Source organism: Podarcis filfolensis, assembly GCF_964270895.1.
Source record: "Podarcis filfolensis genome assembly, chromosome: 8".
NCBI lineage: Eukaryota > Metazoa > Chordata > Lepidosauria > Squamata > Lacertidae > Podarcis > Podarcis filfolensis.
Genome location: NC_139611.1, coordinates 59,351,571 through 59,370,747, shown reverse-complemented (window position 1 = coordinate 59,370,747; position 19,177 = coordinate 59,351,571). Strand labels below are relative to the sequence as shown.

The following is a 19,177-nucleotide window of genomic DNA, read 5'->3' as shown; positions in this document are numbered from 1 at the left end:
CTTGTGTGTACTGGGCCTATGTCTAATCGGATTTAGTATTTGAGAGGTGACAGTTTATGAGGTTTGACACCTGCCCAAATCAAACTAATCGAGAGATGCCAACAAATCTAACTGAAAATTGGACTCATTTAAAATTTCACACAATGTTTAAATGTGAGTTTCAGGTTCAAAATTTTGTACGTAAAATTTGTCAAATGAAATTCTGGGGTGAATCTGAATATCTGTGTACTATTGTTTCAGTTCTAACAAGCAGTGTTTTTGTTGCTGTTGCTCTGTTTTGCAGAGCACTTGATTCTTAGGCTGAGTATAAAATAGCCCATGCATCCAAATGTCCGTTTGTCCATGCTGGCCATGGTGCAGGAGACAAAGGCGGCTCCAGAATTAAGATGTTTGAAGACTAAGGTGAAAACTCTGGCTCCAGTGAAGTCACCTGGAATTGTTTCAGTGCCCACTGCTGAACAATAAATTTACTCCAACAGCATTCCTCAGGAACCAAGGAAAATGTAGCCTCACATATCTTTGTCCCAAGTTTCATGGAGGACGGAATAGATGCTTTCTCTTAGCAACTTAACAGGCTTGTCAATGGACTGAAATTCCCATTTAACTGTAGAGTGAGGACCTGGAAAAGGAGGTGAAGTAGTAATAGCAGCAGTTGCTATACGGAAATCCTGGCTTAGATGTCCAGGGCTTACCAAGAGAACACCCATTCCTTAGGACTGACTTCTTGACCCAGAAGAGCTCATACAGTATATAGCTTCTAGCCCAGAGATGGGGAACCTTTTTCGGCCCAATGGCCCCTCATGGGCAACCTTCTGGGGTGGGAGGGGCCAGATACAAAAGTGGGCAGAGCAATCTTTCCATCCTGACAAGCAAGGGGCATTATCAGAACTCAAGAACACATTCCAGCCAGGCAACAGTACCTTATGAAGGTGCAGAAGAGGGCCGGAGATGGATGCAAGCCAGAGAGGCCTGGAAAGCTACATTCAGGCCCTGGGTTAGGCAGATGAGGCTAAGAGTCAACCATGCACAAAAATTCTGTAAGCTATGGTGTTCTACACTTGGTTCATCTTTAAAGCGTATCAAGTTTCTGTGTCTCCTCCTTCTACACTCCATGTTCCAGATTCAGTCCTCCACTGGACAAAACCAAAGTTGGTCACAACTGCATCTCTTGCCCTCATAAAGAAAGGGTAAAAAATAATAATATCAAGTTTGGATTGGGTTGCACATCTGTTGATTTCTTTACCTTTGATTACCACACATTTACAAATGACCACTGAGAGTGGGCCTACAAATTCAGTAGTCCATGTGCTGAATCATTGCCTAGAGGCAGTGGTGAAGTGGATTAGGATGAATAAACTGAAGTACAGCACTGACAAGACAGAAGTACTGTTGTTGAGCGGTTCATTTGTCCAGGGTTACTCAGCCTGTTCTGGAAATCATCACACTTGCACTAAAGCGTCATATTTACAGCCTGGGGGTGCTCATTAGTCCAGCTCTGTGATTAATGACCCACAAGGCCTCAGTGTCATGGAGCACCTTCCACCAGCTAAGGCTGCTCTGCCAGCTGCAACCCCTCATGGATGGAGATAGCTCAGCTGCAATCGCCCACATTTGGGTAACTTCCAGGTTAGACTACCGCAGTGCATTGTGCATAGGGCTGTCCCTGAAGACGGCCTAGAACGTTTCTGCTGCAATTGCTTTTTTATTGCTGCAATAAAGTGTTTTACTTATTGTTGCAAATGTGTTGCGTTTTATGAGCTATTGAAAACTACTCTAGATCTGTTTAATTGAAGGGCAATATAGGCATGTTTCAAACAAACAAACAAGCAAGCAATATGGTGGTAAAATGAACTGCATCACTCCTGGTGGGCCAATCATATTTTTTTACTGCTTTCCTACATCAAGGAGAAAAACCCCTCCTTGCAAACAGAAAGCCGGTACAGGAGGGACAGGGTTAGGCTAGAGCCTGAGCCCAAAATCTTGAACATAGTGGCATAGTTCTGAGGTTCTAGACTGGACTATATCCCGTCAGCCTATAGGTGGTGGTGGGCACTCTGTTCAAGTAGAATAGTTATGCAACAGCACACTGGACTAGAAGCTTCCCTCCCAATTTCCTTGTCGATTGAATGAAGTTTGGGTTTGGTTGGTTTTTAACACATAAGAGACCATTAACAATGGTAAGGTAAAGGTAAAGGGACCCCTGACCATTAGGTCCAATGGTGGCCGACTCTGGGATTGCGGCACTCATCTCGCTTTACTGGATGAAGGAGCCGGCGTACAGCTTCCGGGTCATGTGGCCAGCATGACTAAGCCGCTTCTGGTGAACCAGAGCAGCGCACGGAAACGCCGTTTACCTTCCCGCTGGAGCAATACCTATTTATCTACTTGCACTTTGACATGCTTTCGAACTGCTAGGTTGGCAGGAGCGGGGACTGAGCAACGGGAGCTCACCCCGTAGCGGGGATTTGAACCGCCGACCTTCTGATCGGCAAGTCCTAGGCTCTGTGGTTTAACCCACAGTGCCACCCGTGTCCTGCCCCCTAATTGAAGTCTGAAGTGGCACAGTCCAGTCTGCCACTGCAGGATCGCACCACCCCACGCTGCCACTTGTGTAGCCCTGGCCTTTACAAACTCTATTGAAAAGCAGTGCATTTAAGTTGATGTCAGAAAGCTTCAGTGGTATTCTGTGCATTGCAGTCATCAAAGGACATGCATACATGTGTGAATCAGAGCTTTCTTATCTTTCTTCTTGTGAAAGAAAGGTTCCCTGTGGCTTAGACATCAAGAGAGCACAGTCGTACCAACAGGCAATATCAGTATCTTCCGAAGCCTTTCTTTCTCCTAAGACAGAGCTAACCTCACTGCAAGGAAGCGGGGCGGGGGGGTGGACAGGATATATTAGCAGCCAAGAAACAATTATCATGTTAGAGAAGTGGCTAACAGCTCTGGCAGCAGGTTCTTAATCCTGAAATGCAGGAAGGGTTCAGACCTCCATCAAATGGCTGATTAACTTTCCTAATCCAATTCAGGATAAAAGAAGAGGCTGAGAGCAATCTTTGCAGAGCACAGGTCAGTGAAGAGGGCTGAAGTCTATCCACCACCTATCACACAGGGGAGGTCACCAAAAATGGGGAAGGCCAAAGAAGAGAAACATCATATGTATAGCAGACCTCAACAGTGGCATTTAAGCTGGAATTGGCCCCTTCATAGAAGGCAAGTATGTGTGAATGTACACACAAACCCGTTGCATCTGAGGAGATGTTTGCAAATGATTTCTCAGTATCCTAATCCATGTGGGCTTTGGACAAGGTTTTGTTATCTCAGAAGGGATGCGGGAGAAATTAAATGCCCAATTCACACTTTCTGAAACAATATGAACAAAAATACAGCCATCATTTGAAAACCACACTTCTTCAAGTTTTGCAATACCGTTCTCCAGCCAAGTAATGTGTACAGAAATGCATCTAACTTAGTCCATCTAATTCAATATTATCTACACTGACTGGCAGTGACCCTTCAGAGTTTCAAACAGGGGTCCCAACCCTATCTAGGGATGCCAGGAATTGAACCTGGACAGCAAATGCTCTACCACTGAGCTAAAGTCATTTCCCAAACACTGTTGTTTGGGCAGAGCAATGTAATCCTTTTCCCTCCTATCCCAGTCAACTGCTTTTCCAGACAGACATACTTTGTACTTCAGTAGCCAGGTCAGGACTCGCTATTGCAGAGTAAATTATCAGCAGGCAGAATAAAGCCTATAGCAACATGTGAGGATTGGGGGTGTTCAGGCAGTGCTTCCTGGAAGGAGAACAGGGGGGTGACAAGTGTTCACTATGTGAAATGCCACTGTCTAAGAGAGATTTTGCGCTTCTAAAGGTCATTACTGAAGAGGGCAAACGGTACCAGTCAAGGTAATTCAATGGCAGCCTGATACATGGCTCTGAGCCAGAATAAAGGGTGGGAGGAATATTGCAAGAATGTAAACATGTTTGAAAAGGTATTTTAAAAGGCGATACTAAATTTGGGGAATGCGTAGATAAAAATTTAAATACGGATGATTGTCAGAGAAGCGGAGGGAAGTCCAAAAGATGAAAATATGTTATCTATGAAATTGTTTGATTGGCGATATTTGTGTAAAACTTAATAAAAATTTATTTTAAAAAATAAAATAAAAAAATAAAAAAGGGTGGGAGGAGAAATTCAGTTCAGCTCGCATTTAAAGATGAGCCTTCCCGATTCACAGGTTGCAAAAAAGAAAAAGAGGTGAACTGAAACACAGCTATCCTTTGAAACTTGCAGTTCTCCAAATTTTGCAATGCATTTCTTCATCGGAATAGTGTGTACAAAAATGCATATAATAAGGTAAAGTATGCATAAATACAATTAGTGAGCATAAGGGGGAAATTAGGGAAAGTATGTTTTGCAAAGATATGTATAATCAGGCAAAATTGCATACAAAAATGTGTACGTTTAGGAGAAATTCACATTATGCACTGATGAATTTCCATGGGGACATTTCTTTAAAAAAAATAAAATCACAAACTGATGTGGAAATATGCAGAAGCAGAAGGAAGAAGCAGTTAGGAAGCATAAAGAAACAACAACAAAAAGCAGCTCGCCACCTTGTTTAAAATAGAAAAACTCTTTGAGCACATACAGTTTCACAGTTAAAACTCACTTAAATCATAGTGCCATGATTATTACACTAAGAAGATGGAACATGAGACCATTTAAGTAATATTTTAGCAGTGGCGTAGCGTGGGGGGTGCAGGGGGGGCGGGCCGCACCGGGCGCAACATCTGGGGTTAGGGCAAATCCATGGGTTAGGGGGCGCAAATCCATGGGTTAGGGGGCGCAAATCCACGGGTTAGGGGGCGCAAATTACTTGCCTTGCCCCGGGTGCTGACAACCCACGCTACGCCACTGATTTTAGTTATTTCATCATGTCATTTGCTGTGGTTATATTGCCCCATTGCTATCAAGATTAGCGTGTAACTAGACTCCTGCTTTTATCCTTCTGTATTAGGGTTGAGAAACTCAGGCCCAGAGGCCAAATGCAGTCCCCCAAGACTTCCCCAAGGTCACAACACCCACTGGCCTTGCTTTGTACCCTCCTTGCATGTTTTTGCCGGGTTGGGATATGTCCTTCAGCTCTGATAACACCTCTTGCTTTCCTGCATGGAGGACAGAGAGGGGTGTGTGAGTTGGGTGTAGAAACTACCGTACTGTACAAAGGTCAAATCCACATCCATTGCTCTAATCACTTTTGTTTCTGGGTGGGGGTCCAAAAGGGATATACCCCTCTAGTTGAAGATGGGTCCTCATCCCTGTTCTCTATATATCTTGCTCTCTGTGGCAGCAGCTCAGCAATCACAGCCCCCTTAATCTGAAGCCACTGAGATGCATGTCTGATGCCCATAAGCTGATCTGCCAGAGCATCACACTTCTGACATAGTAACAAGAACCAACGCTGCAATTTACATGCGGTTCTCTCACTGGGCATCCTCTAGGACTTTGCAGTTTGTGCTGTCCAATCACAGGGAAGCATGCAAATGATGAAGACTTTTAAGGCACAGGATGCAAATCCCAATTTTTCAAGGGAGCAGGAGGGAAAAGAAAAGAGGACCAGTTAGAGGCAGATCCACTACAATTGTCACATTAAATCATTCCACCGAGGGCCTATTCATACGTCATCAGGGCAATATCATTACTGCTTCCCAGTGACTATAACCCACGCTGCTAAGATTGTATTTGGATAGTGGAATCAAATGAAATCAGCAATCCATTATACATAATAAAATTACATGTTAAAACGGCAGGTTAAAATTACATGCCTGGCTAGGCTTGCTGAAACAAAACCGTTTTTAGCAGGTGCTGAAAACAATATAGCCAAGGCATCTGCCTAATATCAAGGGGCAGAGAGTTCCAAAGGAAAGGTGTTGCCACACTGAAGGATTAATTACTCACAAGTGCGAAACAAGCTTTTGCCCGCAAGGCCCTGATGGCACCACTGTGCTCCCCTCCACCTCCTCCCATAACTTCTGCCATCCACTCACTTGCTTTCTCCCTCTAGGCCCAAGGCGCACCACAAATCAGAGGTAGGGATGGGGGGCGGGATTTGATTCAGTTTGCATTTAAAGGGTTGTTCAAGTAAGGATAAGAAAAAGGTCTCAAAAAGTAGAGATTTGACAGAGGTGTCTTGACCAATGGAGAAAAAAATGATCTTCCTTGGGGTTTTTTTTTTATTAAAACTTAAACAACAATTATGGGACGTGGGTGGTGCTGTGGGTTAAACCACAGAGCCTAGGACTTGCCGATCAGAAGGTCGGCGGTTCAAATAGGTACCACTCTGGCGGGAAGGTAAACGGCGTTTCCGTGTGCTGCTCTGGTTCGCCAGAAACGGCTTAGTCATGCTGGCCACATGACCCGGAAGCTGTACGCCGGCCAATAAAGCGAGATGAGCGCCGCAACCCCAGAGTCGGCCACGACTGGACCTAATGGTCGGGGTCCCCTTTACCCCTTTACCCTTAAAACAACAATTATTGACTATTACCAGCATTGTGTATATAGCCCTTTACAGAGTAATTTAAGCAAAAAAAGAAAGAAAGAAAGAAAGTGTGGTCCCTGCTCCCTTCCCCCCCCCCCCCCACAGGTCCTTACATGCTAATTTTCAACTGAGAGGAGAGAAAAAAAGGGTGTGAGAACAAGAGCCTAGGCAGGAACAGGCATGACTCATTGGTGTACTACTGAGAGCATGAGCTACACATCTTAAAGTAGATTCCCAGTCATTCCCTTTTCCCAGGAAGCTTAGGATGCAGTTCTACAAGGCTTCTAGTGATGAATTCTTGGCGCTTTTGCCAAACTTCAGTTCCCAGGATGCTTTGTGGGAAGCCATTGCATTTTCCATCTTCAGGGTTATGAAGCAAGGCCAAGCACCGGGGGAACTGGGCTTAATGGAAGCTGCCACCAGGATCAATATGTAATCAGACCCAAGGAGCTGCACAAACATATCTCAGTGGAACCGAGGGAGAATGTGGTGCTTGTTGAGTCGCAGGGGAGCTCCTTGGAAGCCCTTGAGTTGCCTTTGTGCCTGGCAGGTGTGTCACATGCCTGGTTATTTGTTTGCAAGGTACTCCGCTGAAACATGTGACTATTGTATCACTTTGCATTCCCCAGTGTCCTGAGGGGGTAGACATTTTCAGCAGGGAGAGTGAAGAGTGTACTGAAGACTTTGGGCTTTTTCATAATACCTGTTTACCAGTGGGACCATAATGAAATATTGCCATATATCCCCATCACCTAACTGCTAGGGCCCAATAGAAGGGCAGTTGTTCAAATCCACAATTCCTTTACCCCAGAATACTATAAACTGTTAGTTAGGGTCTCAAGCACTAACTCTCCTCTCTTCCATCTCTATTTCCCCTTTTTCTTTTCCAACTGACACTCAACGTCCTGTGTCTGATGATGTTCACAGGCCTCAGAGCATACTCAGCCCTCGTTGGGCTATTTTGGGGAGGGTGGGTTGCCTCCTTGGTTTGTTTTCCCCCACAAGGCTTTGGGAAGATGGGAGGTCTCTAGGACCAGGGCCGTCTTTACCCCGAGGTGCAAGGGGTGCGGGGCACCCGGTGCCAAATTCCAGGGGGCTGCAGATGTATAACTACTGTATATCAGTCCCTCTCAATCGGCGGCAGTGAAAAACAATGGAGCGAAAGTCCCTGTCCCCTCCTCCGTCGCTCTGTTGCTCCGTAGCTTCAAATATTGCCCCCCAATTTGGGGTGGCTAAACTAAATTTGGGGGCACTGGGCGGATCTTTGCACCCCAGCGGCACATATGCTAAAGACGGCCCCTGTCAGGCTCCTTCCTATAAGCAACAACATGCTTACTGGGTACCCTCTCTGCTTGGGTCACGCTGCCCTAAAACCAAATCTGCTGGTTACAGACTGAGCTCTTTAACCAGTCACTGGTCCAGTCCACCTGTATACTTTAAGATTAAGTATGTTTAGAAATGCACATATTGAGATGAAATGTGTACTGTGTCAATTTTACATGTGCCAATTTATAAATCCATTCTGTCTCATTTATGCTTTATCCCAAAGTATGTGTTTATATTTAAATACCTGTTTTGTAATAAAATAGGTATTTAAATACAATTTTCACATTACACACACACACACACACACACACACACACACACACACACACAAATATATATATATATATACACACATAACAGATTAATGCAGAAACAAGTATGGAATGTAATTATGAATAAACACATGTGAAATTAACACAACCAGAAACAGATTAACCCTAACTAACAACCTCTCCACCTGGTCAGTGATCTCCAACAGCCCTCTAATGAGGAATGAGGGGAGAAAATCAATGCAGTTTCAATTTAAAGGAAAACCTACTTAATTCACACTTTACGAAACGATTCACAAACCGAACACAGCCAGCCTTTGAAATTCACACTTCACTTCTCTGAATTTTGCAATGCCAAGTAACATGTTCAAAAAAGCTTTGAGGAAGTGTCTAAATTAGGCAAAATTGCATACAAAATGTGAATATGTGGAGAAATTTGCATTAAAATGCTGGTGAATTTCCACGAGGACTTAAAAATATGTAAACTGATGGGGAAATGTGGAGAACTGGTTAGAAAAATGAGAAACTGAGACAAACAAAAATTGACAGGGTCATCCATGTCTAACCTCAATACCCTTCACCTGCCCTGGGGAAAGCTGTTGGAGGGATCAAGCAGCGTCCCCTCACCCAGAGAGATCAGTTGCTGGGCCCTTACTTGATGGCTTCTTAGTCATACTTTGCTCTTCCTTGCAAAGCAGAAGCTGATCTCTGCAAAGCAAGTGCTTGGGTTTCATTAGGGCACTGCAGCCTCATCAACAACAAAACTTAATCTTCCCTTCGGGAGAACTCCAAAAGGCTGGCAGCAAACCCTGGAGAAGATTGTGCTTACCACAAACAAAAGAGAAGCTCTCAAGGAGGGAGGGGTGTCCCTATGGGGCAAAAAGAGTGTCTGTGTTTTAGAAATGGGGGAAATTAGTGAGGTCAGCATGGGGGAAATCAGATAGCAAGGCATCGGTTTTCAAATGCAGAAAAATTCCATGCCTCATCAGTATATTCAGACCCACCAAGGCTTCAGCAGACATGTGCATAATGTTGAGACTGCCCATGCTTTTCCTTGCTTTGGCCTCTGCTTAGAGGTTCCACAAATACAGGATTTCAGTGAAGGATAGTAGAGTTTTGGCCATCAGCCCTCTGAAAGGGCCCTAAGGTTTGAGAAGGCCAAAAACAAGCAGATATTCTTTTAAAAGTTGGATGTACCCCTATCTCAACAGAGATAGCCTGACCTCAGTTATCCATGCTCCAGTAACCTCCAGTTTAGGCTGTTTTGATGCACTCTATGTGAGCCTGCCTTTGAAGTCTGCTCAGAAACTGCAGTTAGCATAGAATGTGGCTACTGGAGTACTTAACTGGGACCAGGTACTTATGTTCACATTATACCTCTGCCCTGTGAACTACGCAAGATCCCATTCTTTTTCCAGGCTCAGTCCAAAGTGCTGTTTTAGATACAGTGGTACCTCGGGTTAAGTACTTAATTCGTTCCAGAGGTCCGTTCTTAACCTGAAACTGTTCTTAACCTGAAGCACCACTTTAGCTAATGGGGCCTCCCGCTGCTGCTGCGCCATCAGAGCACGATTTCTGTTCTCATCCTGAAGCAAAGTTCTTAACCCGAGGTACTATTTCTGGGTTAGTGGAGTCTGTAACCTGAAGCGTATGTAACCTGAGGTACCACTGTATTTAAATCCTAAGGACCAAGGAACTTGAAAGAGTGTGTCTTCTTCTGCTCCTGGAGATCTTCAGTGGAGGGCATCCTTGCAGGTGCCCCACCATCTGACACGAAGCAGGAGGCTACCAGAGGGCAGCCTTCTTGTTGGTGGCACCCCAGGTGTCCAATGCTCTCCCCAAAGGTGATTGCCTGGTTCCTACCATCATGTCTTTTCAGCCTCCAAAGACCTTCCCTTCCAAGCTTTTCAGGCACAATTTTAATCTGAAAACTGACTGTTTTCTACTTCTGTGGCCTTGGGTAGACATGTACTTGCATTTTAATTGTTTTCTTTTTTCTTATTTCACCATCCCTCCCTGAGAATATGATTGAAGGGTGGTATAAAAACACCTAAAACAAAATGAATAGGTCAGAACCCTTTTTTTGCTGCATTGCAAGACATCCATTTCTAGGGCAGAGACTGAGTGTTCAAAATTCAAACAATTTTCAGCATGCATTACTACGGCCTTCTGCCCCCTGGTGCCTCCAGATGCTTTGGGCTTGGCTGTACTGGCTGGGGCTGATGGGAGTCGTGGCCCAAAATGTCTGGAGGGTCACTGGCTGAGGAAGATGCTACAGAGTATCATCTTCTTCACCCAAAGCTGTGTCCCTTTTCTCCCCACCTCCATTTGTCCAGTCCTGGTACACTGATGCAGAACCATGGCTTCAGCCCATGCTAGTATCCCTGAATCTTGGCTTCAGTCCAGATTGTTTCCAGACATCTGACAAAATAATCCATTAGATTAAGATAATTTCCAGTCTAAAACAAGTCTTGTACACCCCTAAACCAGAATTACTGACTTCATCTGTGTTCTGGTTTGCTTTCAACCTTTCTTGCAGTTTCCTAAATGATTTCCAATTAAGTCATTAGCCTCTAGCACTGTTGCTTTTACTCCCTCTAGCCCTTCATCGTCAATTATTATTACTATTATTTTGCTACAGCATGATGGAAACCTATTGCCTTTGGCAACAAAAGAAACAAGAATTAAAATTAGCTTATAGTTCAGTGAGAAAGCCCAGACTTGGATGAAGGTGGACCCATATTTAATCCTTGCCAACTCAGGATCTTGTGGAATAATGCTAAAAGAAGAATTATTCCAGCTTTAAATTCCCAAAGAGTTACTTTCAGCCCATGTAAACACCACCAGGCTAGATGGTTGGATGGTCTGACAGTATCAGACAGCTTCCTATGTTCAGGACCCCCAAGAGGCTATTTTTCTATTTATGGCGCTAAATTCATGTTCTCTTGTGCACTACTATGAAAGATAAAATATTGGTGTACAGTCTGCTTTTCTTCTTCTTTTTTGGTCACCCTACATTAGGGATGGGGGAGAAATTTGGTATTGTTAGCATTTACAGGTAAACCTCCCTATTCACTCTTCCTGAAACACACACAGACTACGACCCAGCCATCCCTTGGAATTCACTTGCCTCCAGACTTTGAAATGCAGTTCATTAGCTAATTAATGTGTACAAAAATGCATATAATGGAGTAAAATGTGCATTAGAAATGCACATATTCATGAAAACAGCAGCTATATTTACGTGACGGGCGAAAATATATTTATTTGTTCAGGTGTTTGGAGCAGGATGAAGTCGATGCTGATTGGAGCTTAGGCTTAGTGCTGCTGTTTTTTAAAATAATGGATGCATGGTTTTCTTCTGTTGTATTTTATATCACTGTTCATAATTTATGGTGCATATTGCAAACAACCTTGTGCTCAGATCTGGAGGAAAATTGGGGTATAAAAGCTCTGAAATAAATGAACAGCTATGCTAAAGTTTTCATTCCGAAATTAAGGAGCAGGGCACCAAAGAGTACTGTTGGGATTTGGGCTGTATAAGCTGCCATCTCTCAGATAATTCAAGGCCCTGTCGTGGTGCTAATGAAATCAGCCACTCTAGACAAGACACCGTCTCAGTACACTGAGTGATGTAATACAGTGCCAGGCTAATTGCTTGTTTAGCATAGCCTTGAAGGTTCGCTTTAAATGCCTCCTTGTCTGAGAAGTGAAAAAAACAAGAGGCATTTATGCATAATCCCTTCCATCACCCGTGTTCTAGTTATTGATCTGGAGCAATACTATAAAAACGATTCCCAGTGTGTTTATGCAGATAATTTTAATTGCAACACAGTCTGTTCTAACCTTCCCCTTCCTGAAGCCTCAAAGTGGGTGGGTGACAAAAACTGCTCCCCCACCCTGGTCACTGAAACTTGATATTTCTAGTGATATGTGTACCCACCCAAATCCTCACTAGTGTTAATCCAGAGTAGCTGGATTAATTTCCTGGATGGACACGTGAAAGAGTGATTCAGATGCCACACTGGCAGTTATTGTAACATGGTTATTTCAAGCAATAATGTGGATGAAGACCCAGATTAACCAAGGAAGGGTGGTGCTGTGGTCTAAACCACAGAGCCTAGGGCTTGCTGATCAGAAGGTTGGTGGTTCGAATCCCCACAATGGGGTGAGCTCCCATTGCTTGGTCCCTGCTCCTGCCAACCTAGCAGTTCGAAAGCATGTCAAAGTTCAAGTAGATAAATAGGTACCACTTTAGCGGGAAGGTAAATGGTGTTCGCCAGAAGCGGCTTAGTCATGCTGGCCACATGACCTGGAAGCTGTATGCCGGCTCCCTTGGCCAGTAAAGCGAGATGAGCGCCGCAACCCCAGAGTCGCCCGCGCCTGGACCGAACAGTCAGAGGTCCCTTTACCTTTACACAATGTTTATGCTAAGCCAGAGCTCACCATGACTCAGCCTTGGCCATGGGGTTTTTTGGTTCCAGAGCTCTACCACTCTACATGCAGCAGAGAATATGCAGAGTGCTAAAAGAACATGGTGCATCCCCACATGCTGAGGACCAGGGAGGATAAAGCTTCCAGCACACCTCTCTTTTCTTTCTATTTTGTTGTGTTAACCACCAGAAAGTGTCAGTTCCATGTGCTTCCTTGTTGGCTGACATGAGAAGCTGTGGAAAGTGGGTTGCTTCACCTGTTGGATTTCTACTGGTCAAGCAACTAAATGATTTAAAAAGATGCAAAGGTGGCACTCCAGGAGACCTCCCTGCATTCCTCATTCTTGGCCTTGTGCACTCTACATGCACACACCACCCCTGTTCCATTATCGGTTTTACATTCCCAGCATTTGGCCAAATCATTTAAGTTTGCCGCCAATTAGTCCAAGCCACATTTCCCCAAAGGGACCTGCTGCTGTCTTATTAAAGCTAATTGGAAGAGAGCTTCTGGCGGCTGAAGGTAGCCTGTTAACCCCTGGCTGTCTGATCCTTTGTTAAAAGTTTCTTGGACCCTCTCCTCACCTCAACCCAGCAACAGGGGTGAGGAATATTTTTCAGCCTGAGGGTTGCATTCGCTGTTAACCAGACCTCTGGAGTTGCCCCATTTTCTGCCCCCAAATCATCTCTAGATAAGGCGACCTAAAATTTATTTCCCCAAATTAAGCCTAACCCATGCGTAGGCAAACTAAGGCCCGGGGGCTGGATCTGACCCAATCGCCTTCTAATTCCGGCCTGTGGACAGTCTGGGAATCAGCGTATTTTTACATGAGTAGAGTGTGTGCTTTTATTTAAAATGCATCTCTGGGTTATTTGTGGGGCATAGGAATTCGTTCATTTTTTAATATATATATATATATAGTCCAGCTCCCCACAAGGTCTGAGGGACAGTGGACCTGCCCCCTGCTGAAAAAGTTTGCTGACCCCTGGCCTAACCTTTTCCTCCCCAGCTGTGATGCTTCTGCAAACACCTCCATTCTCCATAGTATTTTTGAAAAAAATCCTCCTAATAGATCCAGTAGAATACTTTTTTCAAGATTAAAACCTGCACAGGGTGGCAGGCAGCACAAGGAAGAGGCAATGCAGGCTAGATAGGGGGCCACTGACCTGTGGGTCACTGGTTCCCCACCCCTGCAAAATAAGGTTGTGGATACAGCTTTGTTAAGTTAGTGGAGTAGGAATGGATTTCTACTCTGCAACTGTCTACCCACAGGAATTTCAGCTGTGTGACCTTCAGTGATTCATTTCGAAGAAGAAGTCTTCTGGATCCAGTTTGTTTGGATGAGAACTGGAATGACCGGTCTTGCTTCCTGATCTGTGCAAACTGGTTGTGGAGAATTGGCAGTTTGGATAGGTATGTGCTCATATAAGTACTTTTTCATAAAAACGCCATGGCTAAATTCTAGTACTGGGACATTTAGTTATTAGGGTTTTACTCTTCACTCCTAATCAATGTGTAATGGGAAAAGCTTTGCAAAAATAAAGAATGTCTTTAAATTTGCCTGAATTCAAGTCCCACTGATTTCCACAAGTGAAACAGATGCTTAACTCTCTTCCACTGAAATCACTGGGCCTTAAGAGTTCTTTTGGTTGGATTGCGCCTAGCCAAAGTTGTCATCCTAAACAGGTTTACTAAGAAACAATCCCCGTTGAGCTCAGTGGGATTTACTTCTGAATAATCATACTTCGGATTAGGCTGACACTTCCATAGAACTCATACCATACTGAATACAGTGAATATTACCTACAGATACACCTGTGTGGGATCTGGCTGCACCTCATAGGAATGGAATGAAAAGAAAGCTTGCCAACTTCTTGAACGGCCCCTGCTTTTTTGTGCTTTTAACAACAGCCTGATCTCCTGAGGTTAGCAGATGAAAATGCCATGTAAAGCTTCACCAGCTAACTCCTACCTCTCCAGCTCCTGTCTGGGTGCTGTTAGGGGTGATCATATGGGGCACAGATTCCAAATCTTTTCCTATGTGCCCCAAGTGTTCCATGTGTGTGTGTCAGGGTGGTGAATTGGCAGCAGTGATCTGAATCATTGCATAGAATATTCATTTGGGAAAATAAATTTAAGATCACCTTATCTAGAGATGATTTGGGGGCACAAAATGGGGCAACGGAAAGAAAATTGAATTATAACAGGATCCATTGGGAAATTAATTAGGGCAAATGAATGGAAAAGGAACTGGTTTGGGGGTAGAGTGCAAAATAACCGAAGAAGAATTAATTTGGGGTGATTTGGATGGGAAGTCAGTTTGCTTGCCTTCTGTGACATTTAGATTTTAAATTCGCACCCACAATACAAATGAGCATATTCAAATTTTCTATAAATTCTGCCTATGGACATCAGTGGCGTAGCGTGGGGAGTGCAGGGGGGGCCGGCCGCACCGGGCGCAACATCTGGGGGTTAGGGTTAGGGGGTGCAAATCCACGGGTTAGGGGGCAAAAATCCACGGGTTAGGGGGCGCAAATTACTTGCCTTGCCCCGGGTGCTGACAACCCACGCTACGCCACTGATGGACATAGGTCTCAAATCTTTTAAGTACCTGAGAATGGCATTGGCTGCTGTTCAATTGAGAAAATCAGCCAAACCAGCTATTTCCTGGACATAACAGCATACGAGCAGCCTTGGTGGAACAAACCAAAGGCATATGTAGTCTAAATCCTGCTTCTTACAGCAGGCCACCAGATGCCCTTGGGAAGGAAGCCCACCAACAGGATATGAGCACAATAGCTTTCTCCAGCTGCTAAACCCCGGCATTTGGTAATTAGAGGCAGGCTGCCTCTGACCCTGGAAGTAGCATATCACAACTCAGCCAGTAGAACATGAAACTCAATCTCAGGGTCGTGAGTTCAAGCCTCATATTGGGCAAAAGATTCCTGCATTACATGGGGTGGACTGGATGACCCTACAATTCTATGATCTACTTTTCATCCTCACCTTCCACAAGTTTAGCCACTCCCCTTGATAAGCTGGCAACGCTACCAGAAAGAGGTATGGCACAAGATCTATCAGTAGCAAAGCGTGCTCTCAGTCAGTTAGGAAATCTCCATCAGTTAATCATATGAGTTTCAACTGATTCATTATCTGGTTAAAGCTGCATGAAACAACATTATGAAGGGCAAAGGTACTGCATACAGTGCAGCAGTAGAGTGGTCACAGATGCGGCCAAAATAAAAAAAGGAAGTGCATTCACACACACCCCACTACAAAAAGAGAGTTGCAAAAAACTGAAGAGGCTAATTTATAGGTTCAATTAGAAATAATTACTATAATTTAAATAGAAACATGATATGTCTCACCATAGTGGGGAATAAGAGTATAACCAGGTGATCCGTTGTGTGTGCCTACTTAGTTGCCCAGGTGCTGTTCACTACTGATGGTGCTAACCACTTTGAGCCCCTCTCCTGGTCTCCCTTCTTGCAGTTATTTAAACAGAACGTGGACAGAATGGCCCTTCAAGTAGTGACTGACTGATAAATATTCCCCTGCTAGCAGATTGCAAGGTGGGGAAAACCCTGCTTGTCTTGATACAACTTTGATCTAGGATGGGGACCTGTAGCTCTCCAGATGTTGTTTGACTTCCAGCTGGAGTCTCAGAACATTTTGAGGGAACTAGGTTGAAGAAGGTGGACTTAGGAGAACATTCTCCAAATGTTCTGTCAAGTTTTTCAATAGACCAACTGTTGAACAACTTCAGGAGGACATTCCGCCAGTGACACTGGGTATCCAAACATGATTTTTATTGTGCATTCATAATGATTAGTGCTTATGATGGAATAGAAGCAGTTGTACACAAAATCCCACTATGAGAAGATGTGCAGATGGCCCAGTGTAAACTAATTCAAAAACAAAACAGAACAAAACCACAGTCCAGTATGGATGGTCCATCGACTCAGTTCATCCCAAGCTGCCTAAAATTGTCAGTTCAGAGGTTGCAGCCCAATACACACTGACTTAGGAAAGAATCCCATTGAACTGAATGGGTCTTGCTTCTGAATGGAAATGTAAAGGACTGCACTGTAAGGCAACAATCCTATGTAGCCTTACTAAGAATAAACTTCACTGAGCTTACTAGGCTTGCTCCAAAGTACAAACATGAATAACTGGGCTGTATGCTTCTCACCAAAGTGGACAGGTTCATGTCTTCCTGTGTTCCATGGACTGCTTTAATGTGGGGAATTAGCACAGGGGCCAGGACCTGACCGCTTCCTTTTGCACAGAGGCCCCAATCCAAATCACACACACACCATTATTTCTGAGGACAGAAAAATTTGTTGGAAGCTCCAAACACTGAATTCCTACATAAATCTAGCTGGGTAGTTAGTCGCAATGGACTTTGGCTGGACTTTGGCTACGGTTGCCAGTTCAGCAGGGGGGAAAAAAGGACTGACATGCTCTTCTGCCTTTAATAACAGCTATAGAAACCAGCAAGTGAAACACTTGACAACATGGAAATTATCATTATTTATATATTTAAGTCATTTTTACCCACTGTTTAAAAATAGAAAATTTTATCTCAGTGTGGCTCCCAATATTAGAACACAACAAGAATACAACCAGAGAATTAAATATAAAAAGTATATAAAGCAGTATTTACTCATTAAAAACCACACAGAAGAAAAAAGCTATCAAAACCCACCTAAAGAGATTTATACTTGTCAATGCATATGGATCAAACTGTTACCAAAGGTACTGTAACAAAAAGCACTAAAGATGTTGGCAAACCTGACTGGTGATTGTAAGACGATAAACAAAATACTGTGTAGAAGATTTTGGGGTATTAATTTATGGCAGAAACACATGCAACCCAAACCTATGCCTTGTTACTCAGAGATAATACCCACTGAGCCGATTCCCAAGTAAACCTGCATAGGAGGACCACTGCCTTAATTTGCATGATGAGTTATTTATTTCAAGCTTCTAGGAGTCTCTGTGAGAAAAACGATTCTAAATATTCTAAACATGAAACACCGTGATGCATATTTTTACACTGTTGGCAGGGAAACACTTGGAGTAAAAAGTACACACAATTCAGGGGTGATGGTTTTTTTCCCCAGAGATGGTCACTTCCAGTTGGGTTGCCATGTTTGTTTTTAACTCACTCTGCTCTTGCGCCTAGAACAGCCACCCAGCATGCAAAACCAGCAGATACAAGCTTTTCCAGTTGTGGAGCAAAATTAAAGATGTTGTTAGATTACAGATCCCATCAGCACCAGCCAGCATAGCCAATGGCCATGGGAGCTGTCATCTAACAACACCTGGAGGGCCACATGTTCCCCATCACAGAGCCAAGTGGTGGGGAGCATGTTATGGGGCATAGACGGGCAGGTTGCTGCAAAAGGCATAAGATCACCAGGATCAGTCACAGAAAAAAAGTCAGAACTCTTTCCTGGGAGGGGGTAATAATGCACTCCTCCATAATACTGGGAGGGGGACATCTGCAGAACTGATGACCAACAGCCCTCTGGAGCGCATACCCCAGAATTCCTTAGGACCTGTAGGAAAAAGACAAGTTCTGTGCATGCACACACACCATTCCCCACCCAGCCCCTTTAGTCCATTCGTTGCTGGGAGTGGGGTTGAATTAAAACCCAGGCTGGCCCTTTGTCGAACTTGAGAGTATCACAGCTGAGAGTAAATTGCAGCCACTTGAATACAACCCAGGAGACCAGAAGGCTGCGCACCCTTCCTAGACAACATCCATATTGTTCGCAAAGAGAACATCTCCCGCCTTCAATAGGAACAAATGCCTCTGCCCCCCCCCCGCCCCGCCCGAGCCGGCTGTTAGTAGCTACTCACCTCCCCGCTTCTCCCTGCTGCCACTGGCGAAGAGCTGCTCCCCGCTGCCTCCTGCATGCATCCACCTGTCTCTCGCAGCCTTTCCCTGCTTCTGCTGTTGTAGAAAGATGCTTGCCAGGATCTGACGATGCAGCCTTAAACGAGCGGGGTGGGTACCAGCTGTCTCTCTCAGCAGTGGCAGCACAGCATCCCCTTCTGGAAATCACAGCTGGGGCGGAGGCAAGGGAAAGCCCAACTGTTGGACGGTGCTACTCTGAGCTGTGCTGTTCAGATGCAGCTGCTGCTCCTGTTAAGAAAACACTGGGTGCGTGCATACACACACACCTGTCCCCACCCTGCAGTGTTGCTTCCATCTCAGCATGCAAATCATCAATTGCCTTTTTTGCCCAGTGGGGATATCAGCTCTCGTTGTCTGGGTACCAGACTGGAACACAGAATCATAGAGTGTCAGGTTGGAAGGATGGCACACCAAAGGTCCTCTAGTCCAACCCTCTGCAATGCCAAAATCACAGCTAAAGATCCCTTGACAGGTGATCATCCAGCTTCTGTTTAAAAAATAGCAATGAAGGAAAGTCCAACACCTTCTTTAATGCAGGAGTGGTAAATCCTGTGGCTCTCCAGCTGTTGCTGAGGCTACATTTCTCACCAGTAGTCAAGCTGGCTGCAGAGGCTGATGGGAGCTGCAAATGCAAAACATCTGCAGGGCACTAGATTAGCTTCCCCTGATATACGGATG

The 19,177-nt window shown here is 44.6% G+C and overlaps 1 protein-coding gene across 2 annotated transcripts in view; it reads right to left on the bottom strand.

Moving 5' to 3' along the window:
• The window catches only part of RIMS3 (regulating synaptic membrane exocytosis 3), a 62,918-nt gene extending 43,972 nt beyond the window's left edge, over positions 1–18,946 (bottom strand). For both annotated transcript variants that reach the window (XM_083625325.1, XM_083625327.1), the window contains exon 1: positions 18,442–18,946. In XM_083625325.1, coding sequence (XP_083481451.1) covers positions 18,442–18,498 — 57 coding nt within the window. In that variant the 5' untranslated portion in view covers positions 18,499–18,946. The remainder of the gene's footprint in view (positions 1–18,441) is intronic.
• Positions 18,947–19,177: the final 231 nt, after the last annotated feature.